At 48.1% G+C, this 16,506-nt stretch overlaps 1 protein-coding gene and 1 pseudogene across 2 annotated transcripts in view; one reads left to right on the forward strand and one right to left on the reverse strand.

Moving 5' to 3' along the window:
- The window catches only part of FLVCR2 (feline leukemia virus subgroup C cellular receptor family member 2), a 62,528-nt gene that overhangs the window by 38,922 nt on the left and 7,100 nt on the right, over positions 1-16,506 (forward strand). For both annotated transcript variants that reach the window (XM_029238240.1, XM_029238241.1), the window contains 3 exons: positions 3,943-4,010; positions 5,209-5,312; positions 15,823-15,933. In XM_029238240.1, the coding sequence (XP_029094073.1) occupies positions 3,943-4,010; positions 5,209-5,312; positions 15,823-15,933 (283 nt within the window). The remainder of the gene's footprint in view (positions 1-3,942; positions 4,011-5,208; positions 5,313-15,822; positions 15,934-16,506) is intronic.
- Positions 13,489-14,316, reverse strand: LOC114904380 (annotated as a pseudogene).

Consider the following 16,506-nt stretch of genomic DNA (forward strand, 5'->3'; position numbering starts at 1 on the left):
GTGAAGTAAGGACCTTTCTTTGGCTCCCCCTCGGATCTCCAGGCCTTGCTTGCACATGGCTTCCCTAACGTCTTTGCATTGATGGCTCACGACTGCCCTGGTAAACAGACTGGTGAAAGGCTCCTCTTCTGGACAGTGTCCTCCAAGGGATTGCTCTTCCCTGTCATCCCCCAGCCTTGCCTCCAGCTATGCTTCTGAAGAATCTGTGCAGTGTTGGGCGTCTGAATTCAGAGCCTCAACATGTGTCCTGAGGACACCTTTCCTTGGGGCTCTCAAGGGCTTTACACCACCCGACCTGGGCCTCGGCAGGGGCTTTGTGCCCCTTCAAGATGCTGGCTTCAGGGTGGGTGTAAGGTCCTTCCGGGATTCCCTGGAGCTTTTGCCGAGGTCAGGCTGGCCCTTTAAAAAGAGGGTTTCCTACAAGTTCAGGAAGGACAAAAGGGAAATGAACACAGAGTAACCAGAACCCAGAGATGGGATCTGGGATCAGTGTTTCCCACGCTGGCCTGATGATAGAGTCCCCTGGGGTGCTGGGCGGTGTGTGCCTCGATTCCTGCCTCTTTTCTGGAAAGTCAAATTCAGATAGCCTGGTCCAGGCCTGGGAATCTGCTTTTCACAAGCATTCCTGGAGATTCTGGTTTGCAGCAGGGTTGAGAACCTCTAAAGTAGGTGTGCTATGGGTGATTCTCTTGAAGCCCCTTCCCATCCCAGCTGCCTCCATGTTAACCCCAGCCTCTGAGGGCCTGGGCCTGGTCTGTGATCTTCCTATGCCCAAGGCCATTTATCCCCAAGTTTAAGAAGTGCCAAGGGCTTTTGTTGTGTTGTTGTTAAAATGCGGATTCCTAGCCCCAATCCAGAGGAATCAGATTTAGTTGGTCCAGGGTGCAGCCCAGGAATCTGCATTTTTAGACTCTGAGGCTTTCTAATGCCAGTGGTTTCTAAATGCCACCACCCTTTGAAAAAACTTGGTCTTGACACAGGAGAGAAACTCAGAGTGATGACAAGTCAGTCCCTTCTGCCTTCCTAAAGCTCACCCCCTCAGTGACCTGCACTTCTCCCAGGTGGCTGATACCAGGGGTGACCAGGCCTTTCAGGGGCCATCACATTTCCTCACCTGGCAGGCTTACCTTGTTGGGGACAATCACACTTGAATATAATAACACAGTCACCTGCATTCCTGTAAGAGGTACTTATGCACAGGGCAGAGCACACATGTCATTCCTGCCCTTCAGTGTGGACACTGGACCCTTTGGTTTGGGCAGTGGAGTGGATTTGTGCCGTTTAACTGTGTCTGGCAACCTTTGGCAATATGGGAGGGACATCTAGATTCAAGAGAGAGAGTCAGAATTTCTAATTCCTTTAAGGTTGGACTGTAGAAAGAATTGGAAAGAATGGTAGCCTTCCAGGACAAACCCCTGCCCCCTCCACATCCTCCCTACCTTAGCCCTGATTCCATCTCCTGTCTGGCTGGGAGCAGGAGATGGTGATTGGTAAACCAAACTAGTCTAGCAGAGCCAGTAGGTCTCAAACTTTGAGCCTTATCAGAATTACCTGGAGGGCTTGTTCAAACACATTGCCTGAGGAGCCCCACTCCCAGTGTCTACAGCAGGAGGTCTGGGTGGGGTCAGGATTTGCATTTCTAACAAGCTGCCAGGGAGGCTGATCTGGAAGTGATTTCTCTAAACCTTTAAGCCTCACAGAGCTGCTCAGCCTCGATAGCCTGGGTTAGCCTGATCAGGACTGTTTCTCTCCACATTTTTCAGGGTCAGGAAGGTGCTGGTGTTTGACGTGGGGTGTTTTTTCTCCCAGTCCTCCTGGATAATTTCGCAGTTTCCTGAGGGTTCTGCCCTCCTTGTTCATTCCAGGTGGACACAAGCTGAGCTTCACCTCGTGTATGCCCTGGCCCCTGGCCCTGTTAGGCTGAGGGGCAGGAAGGGGGCTGAGTTCATCCTCCTCCCTGCACGCTTCTTCCCCACACCCGCCCGCATTTCAGGAATGTGTCTCCTTGTGGGCTCTCTTGACCCAGGAATGGAATTTCCAAGTGACTGGGTGTGTGGTATGAAGGTGCGGCCAGTATGCTTGTTGGGTGAGAAGTTGCCGAGAGTCTCAGAGTCCTCCTGACCATGAGTGTGGCAGTTGCAGTCACATCTGGTCACACTTCTGGGTTTGCCGACTGACTGTTGGCCCTGTGCCCCTCAGCAGGTGGCATTGAGCTCAACCTTGTTGCATCCCTGAGGTGACCTGCTGGGAGAGGCTGGGGCACGAAATTGCCAGTAACCTGAGCTGGGGAAATCACTGAGGATCAGATCTGTAAGGATATGAAATCAACGGTTTAAGATGGAGGACCTGGAGTCCATAGTCTGGGTTTGAATCGAACCCTGCCTCTTACTACCCGTGTGATGGTGGGAAGGGCAAACCAAACTCCCTTCCCCATTTTGCAGGAGAATTTGATCTTCACTTAACTTTGTATCTCATTCCCCTGGGAACCTGACAAAGGGAGTAAGTCAACTGCATTTAGGCAACATTTCTTCTGATAAGAATGACCTATTGTGATATAAATGACTGCAGGTGGACTGGGTGATCTTCTTACCCCTGTTGGGAAGCCATTCTTTGTGCTTCTCTGAGCACAGTGACCCTTTCCACTGGCCTGTCCTTTATGGAGATCCTGGTAGCTATGCCTGTGGATGAGTCAGCAATAGTGGCTCCTGGGAGGGGTTAAGCCAGGGTGGGTGCCATACCCACCTTTCTCTGCACTGAGCTGTCACCTCGGGGGCAAAAGAGAATAGCTTCTGAATGGCTCTATGGACTGGGGTTCTGTGGACTGGCTCCAGTGAAGAGGAGCTCCTGCGGCTGCCCTGTCTATGAACTGTGTCCTCTCTTACATGCTGCTAAGTGGACCTAATGCCAGGTGTGCCAGTGGTAGTTGTGTGAGCCTCAAAATTAGTTAAAATTAAAAAGACTCCTGGTGGGCCTTCCAGAGTGACCTCTGTATTTGTTTTTAAAATCTGTGTGCATTTTTCTTACCTACAAAATGGGAATGAGAATATTAGGTACTTTCTAGGATTGTTATGAGGATCGTAAGGTGTTTAGATTGTAAGGTGCCTAGTACATAAGTGTATGCTACTGCCATCACCACCACCATCACCACTACCACCATCACTACCATCATCACCACCATCACCACTACCACCAGCACCATCACCACCACCAGCACCACTACCACCAGCACCATCACCACCATCATCACCACCATCACCACCATCATTATGAAGGGAAGGCAGAAGGCCCTTCTCCTCTGGATCAGTTTCAGTCTCATCTTAGTTACTAAGTCACTGTACGGCTTTTGACAAATAACCTCATCTTCTAAGGACACAGATTCTTGCAGTATATGCTAGGTGCTCCATCTGTTTCTTGGACGAATCGATAAATTAGGAGAGTCAACTAAATGCTCTTTAGGGTCCTTTATGGTTTTGAATATAAGATTTTGTGTGATGTTGAATCTGAGAAAAAAGTTGGAGGGATGTGGAAAGAGGTGAGAATCTACCTGCAGAGGGAGTGTTGTCAGGGGTCAGAGGTCTGGAGCATTCTGGTGAGGGGGGACAGGTCATCAGGAGGAGGTGGAAGGGGTCCAGTACTTCTGCTGGCCCCTTAGGTCAGGCCAGCGCTTAAGAGGAATGTAGATGGCTCTGACCTGGGAGTAATACTTTCTGGAGCCTGTGTTTCCAGGACAGGGATAAAGGGATGAGAGGGCAGTGGTGTGTGGCTAAGAAGAGGTTCAAATGGTTAGTTTTGGTTGTTTTGGAGTATTTCTTCTTTGAAACACTACCTCCAGTGGCAACAAGGATGAGGATTTCTGACCCCCCTCACCACTGTGGGGAGAAGCCAGCAACGGCCCCAACAGGAGAATGACCCTAATGCTGTGTTTCTCCCTCCCTCCTTCAGGTCTGAATGCTGGTGCTTTTTATGCCTTGTCCACTCTGCTGAATCGCATGGTGATCTTGCACTACCCGGTAAGGGTGTTCCCTAAGCTTGCTGGGCCCTGAGAGAAGGAGGTTTCTAGTCTGTCTGGGCAGGAGCTGGGGTGGCAGCGTGGTATGGTGTGTGCTCCTGAGATTTGGAGGGAGGTGGCCCTGGGTCTCAGCCCCAGCTCCGGTGGTCCTCAGCTGTGTAATAAGCTGGTTAGTGTCTTTGAGCTCTCATTCTCTTTTCTGTAAAGGAAGCCTAATTACTTACTGAAAGATTGATTTTAGGGTTAGAAAGTAAATAATAAGGTTTATATATGTAAAGCGCATAGCATGGTGCCTGGCAACACAGTAGGTAAACATATATACAGTAGAATCACATATGAAATAAATTAAGTTGTGAAATGTGGGCAAGGTTTAATTTTAACGTCTTATTTACCCAGCAGAAAGCATGTTTTAAATGTTTTCAGAACCAGCGAGGGCTGGATACTGGGAATGGAACACTGAGTAACCTGGAGTCGGGATCCCGGGTCCAGCCCTCTTTTGAAAGGTTAAGGCTCTCATGCTTGTGGGAGGGGTGAGCCACCGTGGCTGAGCGGTCCAGTGTTGGAGGTTGACAGGTGTGAGTTCAAATCCTGCCTCTGCTCTTAATAAAGGCCTCATGACCTTGGGCTAGTAGGTTATTTTCACTGTGCCTCAGTGTCTTCATCTGTAAAATGGAGAATATTGATTAACCTTCTGGTGGGGAATTAGGAGAATTAAATGAGATGATGATATAAAATCATCAGCATGGTGTCTGGCTTTGAATAAACGCTCAAAAATATATAATTATTATCTTCCTATCTCTTCAACAGTGATAACTGAAAAAACCTAAGTATGGAATGTTTGGATATACATAATTCAGTTTTCCCATCTGTGAAATGGGAATAATGGTAAAGGTTTGCTATAAGGATTACATTTTTAAAAATCCATCTAAAAGTGGTTTCTAAGGACAGAATTTGGTTCACCCCAGCATCCAGTATCATGCACACACATCCAGGGTTATATTATGTTGGGAGGAGCAATTATTCTAGGATTCTCTCTCCACTGGCAGCTTCTTACAGGCCATCTTGTCCTGATACTTTCTGAGAATTGGCTCTAATGAAGCCGGAGTTACTTGCCTTTGCCCCTTTGCCTTCTGCTGACTGCGCCCTGTCAGATATCTTGTCCCATCACTGAGCAATCACTGGGGCTGTGGTTTCCCCAGGGCGAAGAAGTGAATGCTGGAAGAATCGGCCTGACCATCGTCATTGCAGGAATGCTTGGGGCTATGATCTCAGGTGTCTGGCTGGATAGGACCAAAACCTACAAGTAAGTGACTCTTCCTCTTGGACTGAATCGGGGACCCCTGTCTTGAAATGACATATTCATTAGCAACACGGCTCCAAAGATGTGGGTGTGGCAGCTGGGGGTCTGAGTGGTCAAGCGGGGAGTTCAAATATATCTTCTCTGAGCCTCAGTTTCCCCATTTATAAAATGAGGGAAGCAATGCCTGCCCTGTGGGGATCATAGGAAGATTAGAGATAGGGGACATGAGGCCTGTCAGAGTTCCATCCCCCAAGTAGCTTGTGGAAGAAGCAGAGGAAGGAGAAAATAAATGTGGAAAAGCATCAACAGTTGGACAGTTTGTGGAAACTCCACGGAGTGGGGACGAGGAGGTGGTTCCTCTGCCCTGTTCCCATAGCTCCCTCGTGGACCGCATGGGGTTAACCAAGGTGCTCTGTGCTTCCAACAATTTACAGTGTGTTATCTTGCAATTGCTTCCACTTCATTGGTAAGTATTACGACATGCTTTAGTCCTGATTGCCCAGTGCATTCCTAAGAGCCACGAAGATTTTAGTGGATGTCAGGCTAATCCAGGACGCTTACTAAAAATACAGATTCCTGGGCCCCACCCTCATGGATGCCAATTCAGTAGGGGAATCTGCGTTTATAAAAAAAACTAAAAATAGAACTACCATACGACCCAGCAATCCCACTACTGGGCATATACCCTGAGAAAACCTTATAATTCAAAAAGAGTCACGTACCACAATGTTCACTGCAGTTCTATTTACAATAGCCAGGACATGGAAGCAACCTAAGTGTCCATCATCGGATGAATGGATAAAGAAGATGTGGCACATATATACAATGGAATATTACTCAGCCATAAAAAGAAACGAAATTTAGATATTTGTAGTGAGGTGGATGGACCTAGAGTCAGTCATACAGAGTGTAGTAAGTCAGGAAGAGAAAAACAAATACCGTATGCTAACACATATATATGGAATCTAAGGAAAAAAAAAAAAGGTCATGAAGAACCTAGGGGTAAGACGGGAATAAAGACACAGACCTACTAGAGAATGGACTTGAGGATATGGGGAGGGGGAAGGGTAAGCTGTGACAAAGTGAGAGAGTGGCATGGACATATATACACTACCAAACGTAAAATAGATAGCTAGCGGGAAGCAGCCGCATAACACAGGGAGATCAGCTCGGTGCTTTGTGACCACCTAGAGGGGTGGGATAGGGAGGGTGGGAGGGAGGGAGATGCAAGAGGGAAGAGATATGGGAACATATGTATATGTATAACTGATTCACTCTGTTATAAAGCAGAAACTAGCACACCATTGTAAAGCCATTATACTCCAATAAAGATGTTAAAAAAAAAAAGATCAACCCGGATGCCTCAATTCAGTAGCCAGCCTTGGGGAAAATGCTCTGGAAACAGAGGCCCAACTTGTGTCTTTCCTGTGCTCCGCATGCACTGGGCACTCAATTAATGCTGGCCAGTAGGGCAGCTGCCAGGCCAGGGTTGTCCTCTGGGGCAGATCAACATTCTGGGCTGCTTTGTCAAAGCCTCCAAAGTTCCCAGTGTCTGGAGGCAACAGACAGTGGCAGACCTGTTCTCTGCCACACAGATCTGCTTCTGTGAGGCTCTGGTCAGACCAGGGCTCTCTCTGTCTGCCTTTGTCAAAGGCCAACCCTGGGGATGTGGCTGCCTGCCTGGACACGACGAGGAGCCCAGTTGGGCTTAATTACTGCTGGTGAAGCTGGGCTGCTGCCTTGTCTTTGCCATATGTCAGTTGTTTGCTTTGGGTAGTGAGGACTGGCCACTCCCGAACCAGGATACAGCAGCGTCCCCTTTTCTGGGCTTGCTGTGTGGCAGGAGAAGGGAGAGATCGGAATGTTGCCTGGGCGGGGATGTGGGCAGCCAGATGATTCAGGTGAACTAGAAAATATGGTGAAAATACAGTGAAAGGGCTGGGGAGGACACTGCAGAATCCTGCTGCCACCAGTTCCTAGTGTCACATGATGTCTGCATCCTGCAGTCAGCATGGGACAGTCTTCTCCCTGCTCTACTACGTAGGCAGAGAAAGGGTGAGAGAGCTCTGTCATCTGGTCATTTTGGTGCCAGTTCCCTTTTCCCTGAGCCTCCCAGATTTGTCCTGGTTTGTTTGGAGGCTGGAAACTGGATGGTCAGGTCCCTTTATCTCTGGCTGAGACTACAGTTTTGTAGACAGGCTAGTGGTTTAAGAAGCTATATGTAAACAAATATGGGAAAGATGAACTTGCGGGGTCATTGAGGGAGATGGGTGTCCATGGAGCTGGGTTCTGCAGAGGGGGAGGGACTGGATGTGGGGAGCAGGGGGAGGAGGGATGAAGCTCCTCTGCCCTCAGCAGCTGCTCTGAGGACCCAGGAGGGAAGAGCATCCTTCAGAGGCTGTTGGTCTTTCCCACAGATGCAGCCCCATCCTGTGTTAGTATTCCTGTGTGTGGGAGTAGAGGGAGCACAGGTTTCAAATCCCACCCCTGGATTCGAATCTTAGCTGTGCACTTCCTGGGCCGGTGACTTTGGACAAGTAACTTGACTGGTCTGAGCTCAGTTTCCTCATTTGTCATATTAGGGAGAGTCATACATCTCTTTTTTTCCTACCAGTTTTGTTGAGATATAATTGACATACAGCATTGTATAAGTTTGAGGTATACAGCATAATGATTTGATTTACATACATCATGAAATGATTGTCGCAATAAGTTTAGCGAACATCCATCATCATATATAGATAAAAAATTAAAGAAATAGAAAAAATTTTCATAATGAGGACCCTTAGGATTTAATCTCAACAACTTGTGTGTATAACATACAGCAGTGTTCATTATATTTATCGTATTGTACATTACATCCCTAGTACTTACTTATCTTATAACTGGAAGTTTGTACATTTTGACTGCTTTCGTCCGATTCTCCCTCCCCCTACCCTATCCCCACCTCTGGTAACCACAAATCTGGTCTCTTTTTCTATGAGTTTGCATGCTTGTTTGTGTTTGAAGTATTATTGACCTACTACACTGTGTTAGTTCCTATACACAACATAGAGATTTGATGTTTCTATACATTTCAAAATGATCCCCAAGATAAATCTAACTTGGATCTGTCACCATACAAAGAGGTTACATAGTTATTGACTGTATTCCCCACACCATACATTTCATTCCTTTGACTCATTTATTTTCTAACTGAAAGTTTGTACCTCTTAATCTCTCTCACCTGTTTCTTTCCTCTCCCCCATTCCCTCCCCTCTGGCAACCATCTGTTTGTTCTCTGTAACTCTGTTTCTGTTTTGTTTGTTCATTTGTTTTGATTTTTAGATTCCACATATAAATGATATTATATAGTATTTGTCTTTCTCTGTCTAAATTATTTCACTTAGCGTAATATCATCTAGGTCCATACATGTCGTTGCAAATGGCAAGATTTCATTCTTTTTTATGGCTGAAATATATGTATATGTACCACATCTTCTTTATCCATTTGCCTGTTGATGGGCACTTAGGTTGCTTCCATATCTTGGCTATTGTACATAATGCTACAGTGAATATAGGGGTAGTACATATATCTTTTTGAATTAGTGTTTTCATTTTCTTGGGATAAATGCTCAGGAGTGAAACTGCTGGATCATCTGGGTGTTCTATTTTAAAATTTTTCTGAGGAATCGTCGTACTGTTTTCCGTAGTGGCTGCACCAATTTATATTCCTACCAGCAGTTCACGAGGGTTCCCTTTTTCATGTACTTGTTGGCCATCTGTATGTCTTCTTTGGGAAAATGTCTATTCAAATCCTCTGCCCCCTTTTTAATTGGGTTGTTTGTTTTTTGATGTTGAGTTGTATTAGTTCTTTGTATATCTTGGATATTAACCCCTTATCAGATATGTCTTCTCTCATTCAGTAGCTGGCCTTTTAATTTTGTTGATAGTTTCCTTTGCTGTGCAAAAGCTTTTTAGTTTGATGTAGTCCCATTTGTTTGTTTTTTGCTTCTGTTTCCCTTGCCTGAGGAGATATATCAAAAAAAATTACTAAGACTGATGTCAAACAGTATACTGCCTATATTTTCTTCTAGAATTTTTGTGGTTTCAGGTCTTAAATTAAATTTAAGCCTAATCTATTTTGACTTTATTTTTCTGCATGGTGTGAGAGAGTAGTTGAGTTTGATTCTTTTGTGTATAGCCATCCAGTTTTTCCAACACCATTTACTGAAGAGTCTGTCTTTTCCCCATTGTATGTTCTTGGCTCCTTTGTTGTACGTTAATTGCTCACATAAATGTGGGTTCATTTTTGAATCGCTATTCAGTTCCATTGATCTCTGTGTCTGTTTTGTGCCAGTACCATACTGTTTTGATTACTATAGCTTTATAGTATAGTTTGAAATCTGGGCGAACTGATACCTCTAGTTTTGTTCTACTTCCTCAAGATTGTTTTGGCTATTTGGGGTCTTTTCTATTTCCATACAAATTTTAGAATTATTTGTTCTAATTCTGTGAAAACTTTCATTAGTGTTTTGATAGGAATTGCATTGAATCTGCTGATTGCCTTGGATTACGTTGTTTATTTGAGATTTTTGTTTGTTTGTTTCCTGAGACAGGCTTGTGTCACTATAAACTTGCTTCTTAGAACTGCTTTTCCTGTGTCCCATATATTTAATTAATTAATTAATTAATTAATTATTTTGACTTGAAATATTCTTTATTTTGTAAACATCTGTGTTTAAAATAGATGAACCCTGCTCACAATTCATATCCTGGACCCAAGACACAGCACACAAAGTTCACAGGGAGATGGTGGGGCTCAGGAGCAGGTGGAGTGCCTGGGGCTGTGCTGAGTCTCAAGTCAACAGGTGCAAAGGTGGTGAGGAGTCAACAGGCAGGTGCACCTGCTCAACAGTCTAAGGCCAGGTCCCAGGCTACCTCCGGGACTGGAGAAGTTTAGGGGTGAGAGGCTGACTCTGGTACCTCATGAGCATAGCTGCACCCTAAAATCCCAACCCCTCTTCTGCCCCATACTTCTCCCCAGCTGTGGCCCTTATGGATGGGGCTTCTCAGGCCATAGAATCCTAACCCCAAGTGTTCCCTTCCAGAACCCCTAGGGTACAGTAAAAATATAGTCCCTCTTCCCCGAGGGGGCTAGGAGAGAAAGGCAATGGTGCTCGGCCAGATCTTCAGGGAAAGCGGTGACACTGACCGCAGGTTGGAGCCAGTGGCCAGTATAACTTCTGCTCCCCCGAGCCCCTGGCTGAGGGCACACCGCGGGTTGGCACTGCTGACCTCCCCACCCCAGAGTGACGCTGCATGTTTACACCTGAGGAGTTAGTCCTCAAGGAAGTATCCTCAGCTCTGGTCGTGACTTCATCCTAAAGAGTCAGCTCTTTACATTTCTCATTAGCTGACGATTTATAACTATTCCTGCCTTCCTTTCCCTTCAACTATGATAACTCATCCCCCATTCCTTCATCCTGAGCTACCCTCTCCTGCTCTCTCCTGATTTGATAAGAGTCAGAAGAAAAGGTTTGGTGATTTCATCCCCCATGCTTTTTTTCAGAGGAGTAAGGAAGTGGGGCTCTTAATTCTTCACATGTGTGTGTCCTGGATTTTAGTCTTTAATTAGTGAATGTTCGATGCCCAGTTTTGTTTTCGCTCCAGCGCCAGCCATGCAACGCAGCTTAAGACTGATCCTCCTCCCTAGGCTTCTCCCATCTTGGGAAGGTGGGGAGGAACCCTACTAGGGCTGGTAACTGACTTGTTCCTTCCTTAAAGGGCCTCCTGCAAACGACTCTTGGACCATATGGGGTTAAAGAAACTTCTTCCTGAAACAAAGGGCCCTGGAGGAGGGAGTCCGCTTCCCTCCACCTGTAGCCACAGTGCAGTTGGCAAACCCTCAGGCCTCTGAGTCAGGAGCTGAGGAACAAGATGAGCACTTGGTCTTGAAGGCTGAAGGGAACAGCACCAAGCGTTCCTACCCAGGGCTCGCCTGCTTTCTGCCCGTGAGCCCCCTGCCCTTCTCCCACAAACTTTGGGTCTCGGGAAAGCCTTGAGACCTGAAGGCTGGGCTTGGTGAAAGACCACCAGCATGGTTCTGTCACCTCTCACCTGCCGGGGTGGTGGGGAGATGCCCATCTTACATAAGAAATGGAAGATTGCTTTGGGTATTCGGGGTCTTTTGTGTTTCCATACAAATTGTGAAATTTTTTGTTCTAGTTCTGTGAAAAATGCCAGTGGTAGTTTGGTAGGGATTGCGTTGAATCTGTAGATGGCTTTGGGTAGTATAGTCATTTTCACAATGTGGATTCTTCCAATCCAAGAACATGGTATATCTCTCCGTCTGTTTGTATCATCTTTAATTTCTTTCATCAGTGTCTTATAGTTTTCTGCATACAGGTCTTTCGTCTCCTTAGGTAGGTTTATTCCTAGGTATTTTATTCTTTTTGGTGGTAAGTGGGAGTGTTTCCTTAATTTCTCTTTCAGATTTTTCATCATTAGTGTATAGGAATGCAAGAGACTTATGTGCATTAATTTTGTATCCTGCTACTTTACCAAATTCATTGATTAGCTGTACTAGAACTACCATCCGACCCAGCAATCCCACTACTGGGCATATACCCTGAAAAAACCATAATTCAAAAAGAGTCGTGTACCACAACGTTCATTGCAGCTCTATTTACAATAGCCAGGTCATGGAAGCAACCTGAGTGTCCATTGACAGATGAATGGATAAAGAAGATGTGGCACATATATACAATGGAATATTACTCAGCTATAAAAAGAAACGAAATTGAGTTGTTTGTAGTGAGGTGGATGGACCTAGAGTCTGTCATACAGAGTGAAGTAAGTCAGAAAGAAAAAAACATACTGTATGCTAACACATATATATGGAATCTAAAAAAAAAAAAAGAGATGGTCATGAAGAACCTAGGAGCAGGATGGGAATAAAGACGCAGACCTACTAGAGAATGGACTTGAGGACACGGGGAAGGGGAAGGGTAAGCTGGGACAAAGTGAGAGAGTGGCATGGACATATATACACTACCAAACGTAAGGTAGATAGCTAGTGGGAAGCAGCCGCATAGCACAGGGAGATCAGCTCAGTGCTTTGTGACAACCTAGAGGGGTGGGAGGGAGGGAGACGCAAGAGGGAAGAGATAATGGGGATATATGTATACGTATAGCTGATTCACTTTGTTATAAAGCAGAAACTAACACACCATTGTAAAGCAATTATACTCCAATAAAGATGTTAAAAAAAAAAGAAAAAGAAAAAGAAATGGAAGATGGGGCCCAGGAATCCCTGCTGCTGCTGAATTCCCCTCTGGTTTGCAAACTGCTGTCCGGGCGCTCAACCTGGTATATAGGAGCTGGCCCTTCATTTCCAAACACTCCCCTTCCTGGAGTGTGTGGTTGGCCCCAGGGCTCTCCTTGCCCCTGCAGTGCCCTCAGGCCTTGGTCCACATCTTTAAATTCGGGAGCCCGGGGGCAGGGAGAAATAGTGTATGCGCTGCAGGGCAGGTAGAGAATGGAGGTTACTCCTTATCCCTGCCACCCCTCATCATTTTTTTCTTCTCTGAAGCTCAGTTCCCCCAAGAGGCGGGAGGGCAGGCAGCCAAGTGCAGCGGAAGCTGGGGACGGGGCAGGGGTGGGGTAGGACAGCCCCAGGCGTGGGGACCACCAGTTTGGGCTTTCCTTCCTCTCCTCTTTCCCCGGTCACCGGGGAGGCAGGCCCATGGCACAAGAAAGGGCGGTGGGGAGGAGAGGACTGGAAGAATTTCCCACAAAGCGGGGTGGGGCTTCTCCCGGAGCAGAGCAGCGAACATGCCCCTGGGCCTGAGTCCATTCCCTCAGCCCGGCAAAGAGGGAGGAATTGAAAGGTGCTGTACCAGCAGCCACATGGGACACGTGGGGGGCGGGGGGAGGGCTTTGATAGGAACACAGCAGAGGGGAAGGGACAGAAAGAGAGGTGGGAAGAAACGAGGAGAAGCGGAGAGGAAACCAGATGCACTGAGAGAAGGAACCTCCAGTGGCCTCCTTGACTCCGGACTGGGCCATCGCCTGGGACCTCGGGGTAGTGAGGCGGTGCTCGTAGTACATCAGGGGCTCGAGGCAGGCCTGTGGCTGGGGAAACAGGCTGGAGGGGGCCATTCCGGGGGGAGGGCGGAGGGGGGCGAGGCAGCTCGGACAGGACAGAGGAGCTGCCCCCCGGAGCCAGGCAGGAGGAGGAGCAGCAGCCGAGATTCCACAGGGTCACCCGAAGGAGAAGAGACTCAGGGCAAAGCCCAGGCTCCCTGTGTGCCCGCAGCCCTCCTGCGGGGAGAGGGGACTGTGCGGGGCGGGGGCGCTCCACGCAAGATGCTCAGCACCAGCAGGTTTTCGAAGAGTTCTCCGGGCCCTCGGGTTTGCCCTTGTCCTCCTCCAGCTCCGCCAAGGCCAACTCATCGTTGGTGGCTGTCCGCAGACCTTCCAGCTCCCTCCTGTGGGCCTGCAGCACCAGGCTCCGTCAGGCGCGTGAAGGACTCTTTAATGTGGAGGCTGGTGCAGGCCCTTGCTTCATAGAAGTCCATGCCGTACTCTTCGGCCAGCCGCTGCCCTTGCTCGCTTCCCACCTGCCGTTTCTGCTCTTCGTCAGCCTTATTCCCTCTAAGGGTCTTCTGGACACCTTCTGGTGCATTCTCATCCACATCACTGACCCACTTCATGATGTGCTGGTAAGAGCGCTGACTGCTAATGTCGCAGACTAAAAATATTCCCTGGGCCCGTCGATAGTACTGCTTTGTGATGGTCTGCTATCTCTCCTGCCCTGCTGTGTCCCAAATCTGTATCCGCACTTTGATGCCATCTACCTCTATGGTCATCATCTTAAAGTCGACACCGATGGTGGAGATGTGCGAGGAGTGGAACTCTTTGTCGGTGAAGCCGCGCAGCAGGCAGGTCTTGCCTACCCCAGAGTCCCCGATCATTAGCAGCTGGAACAGCACATCGTACTGCTTCGCCATGGCTGGGCCGGAGGGGCTGGGGCCTGTGGGCAGGCGGGCGGCGGGCTCAACCCCGCTCGGCCGGGGCCATCGCGGCGCGCTCTCGCTCGCCCGAGAACGGCACCGGCGGCGAGAAGGAAGCGGGGTCGGCTCACGCCGCCTCGCCGCCGCTCGCTCGGTGCCAGGAAGCGTGTCCCATATATTTTATATTGTTGTGTTTTTTGTGAATTTGTCTCCAGGTGTTTTTAAAATTTCTTCTTTGATTTCTTCGGTGACCTGATGGTTGTTTAGTAGATAATTGTTTAGCCTCCGCGTGTTTGTGTTTTTGGCAGTTTTTGTAGTTGATTTCTGATCTCAAAGTTTTGTGATTAGAAAAGATGCTTGCAGTTTTCTTAAATTAGTCATACTTTTATTGCATGGCTTTTGTAAGGGTTGAATGAAATAATAAACGCGTGTAAAGCACTTAGCAGACTCCCTGGCATCCAGTAAAAGCAGTGTTAGTTTCACATAACCACAGTACACACCTGCTGGCAACCCCTCTGTGTTTCTGGCTTCAGCAGAGATGAGTGAAGGCTTTGAGCTTTCATAGTCTGAGTTCCCACGTTCGTGGCCAGAGCGCAGAAGGATGTGCAGAGTCCCTGCCCTCAGTCAGTAGGACAGAGAGGGATGCAGGTCCCAGTGCAGGAGTCAGGGCCGCAGCAGAGTCCTGAGTGGGCAACATGGGGGGAGAGGTGTGGGGAGGGGCACAAGTAGGGTGAGCCAGAAACAGAAACCAGCACGTTGCTGAGGGTCCTTCTGAGGGACCAACAAGGGGAAATGCAACTGGGCGTGGGCAGAGCTTTCTCACCTCGGCTTTGGAGTCAAGGACTTAGTTCAGGGCTGGAGAATGTTCTTTCTTAGTTGCCACGGTCAGGAGCAGAGTAGTTCAGATTTAGCAGGAAAAACGGTGCTGGACGTGTGCAGGTGGCAACAGGAAGAATTCAACGATGACAGAGACTCTCACAGCCAGGGCTCTGCCCAGCATTGTCCTGGGGTCTGGGGGCAAAGCAGACAAGCAGAACGGGCTTCTGGGGTTGTCTGCATGCCACTGCCGCCTGACCACAGTTGTTGTGTGTCCCATTTGTTTTTTCAGTGGGGGAGGAGGAGAGGCAAGGGTTATGCCTTGTTGCTTGTGGGTAGGACGTGACAAGTCCAGGCGCAGCGCGATCTTGTTGAGAGGGTTTTGCAGGAGAACACACGTGCCGCAAGATGACTTCATACTGTCCTGGTCTTACCCTTTGTAGCTCTGACCACAGTGTGATCATTGGTCCGATGTCCATCAACCTCATGGACAGAAAATTCTATGAGAGCAAATAGCTCACAGAAGTGGGCTTGGCACGCAGCACGTGCCCAATAGATAGAAGGTGGGACGGAGGGAGAGAGAGAGGGAGGAAGGAAGGAGGGAGGGAAGGAAGGAAGGAATGGAAGGGAGGGAGAGAGGGAGGGAAAGATCCTGTTAAAGTCCGCAGTATATGACTCAACTTCGTTGCCTCTGCTTGTAGGGAGACAACTTTGGTGGTCTATATCATGACTCTGGTGGGCATGGTGGTTTACACATTGACCTTGAACCTGGGACACCTGTGGGTAGTGTTCATCACGGCTGGTGCAATGGGGTAAGTTTCACCTCTAACCTGCTTAACTGGAAAGCTCTACCCATGGTTCCTGAGCTGCCAACATCCTAGGAAGCAATAGGTATCCCTCTGCTGCCTTCTCACTGACCTCCTGAAATGTGGAAATGGTGGCCAGAGGTCATGTTCACTTGTAACACTTTGAAAGCCCACCTGGGACTTCCAGGCCCATCCATGCTGTTTGGATGGACTGTGTCCTTCACAGATCTCTGGGAGGCTAGGAAATATATGGAGTCTTTATTAGCCCTGCTTGGGACAACATGGGCTCAGAGAAAGTACACAGGGCTGGGAATCAGAAAGTGTGGGTCCTGATCTCAGTTTCGCTGTTGACTATCTATTAGACCACAGGCACCTCCCTTAATCGCTCTGAGACTCAGTTCCTTCATCTGTAATTTAAGATGAGTGGCCTGCCTTGTGGAGTTGTTGGAAAGAATGAGAGAGAGAGCGGATGTGAAAGCAGCGGAAGTGTGGTGCAGGTGTAAGAGATCAGAGCTGGAATTTTCTGGACTTGATGTGTGAGAAAGTGTAGGAAAGGGTACCTCTTCCACAGGGGTCTCT

Source organism: Monodon monoceros, unplaced genomic scaffold (genome assembly GCF_005190385.1).
Source record: "Monodon monoceros isolate NGI ecotype Baffin Bay Population unplaced genomic scaffold, NGI_Narwhal_1 Super_Scaffold_21, whole genome shotgun sequence".
Classification (NCBI taxonomy): Eukaryota; Metazoa; Chordata; class Mammalia; order Artiodactyla; family Monodontidae; genus Monodon; species Monodon monoceros.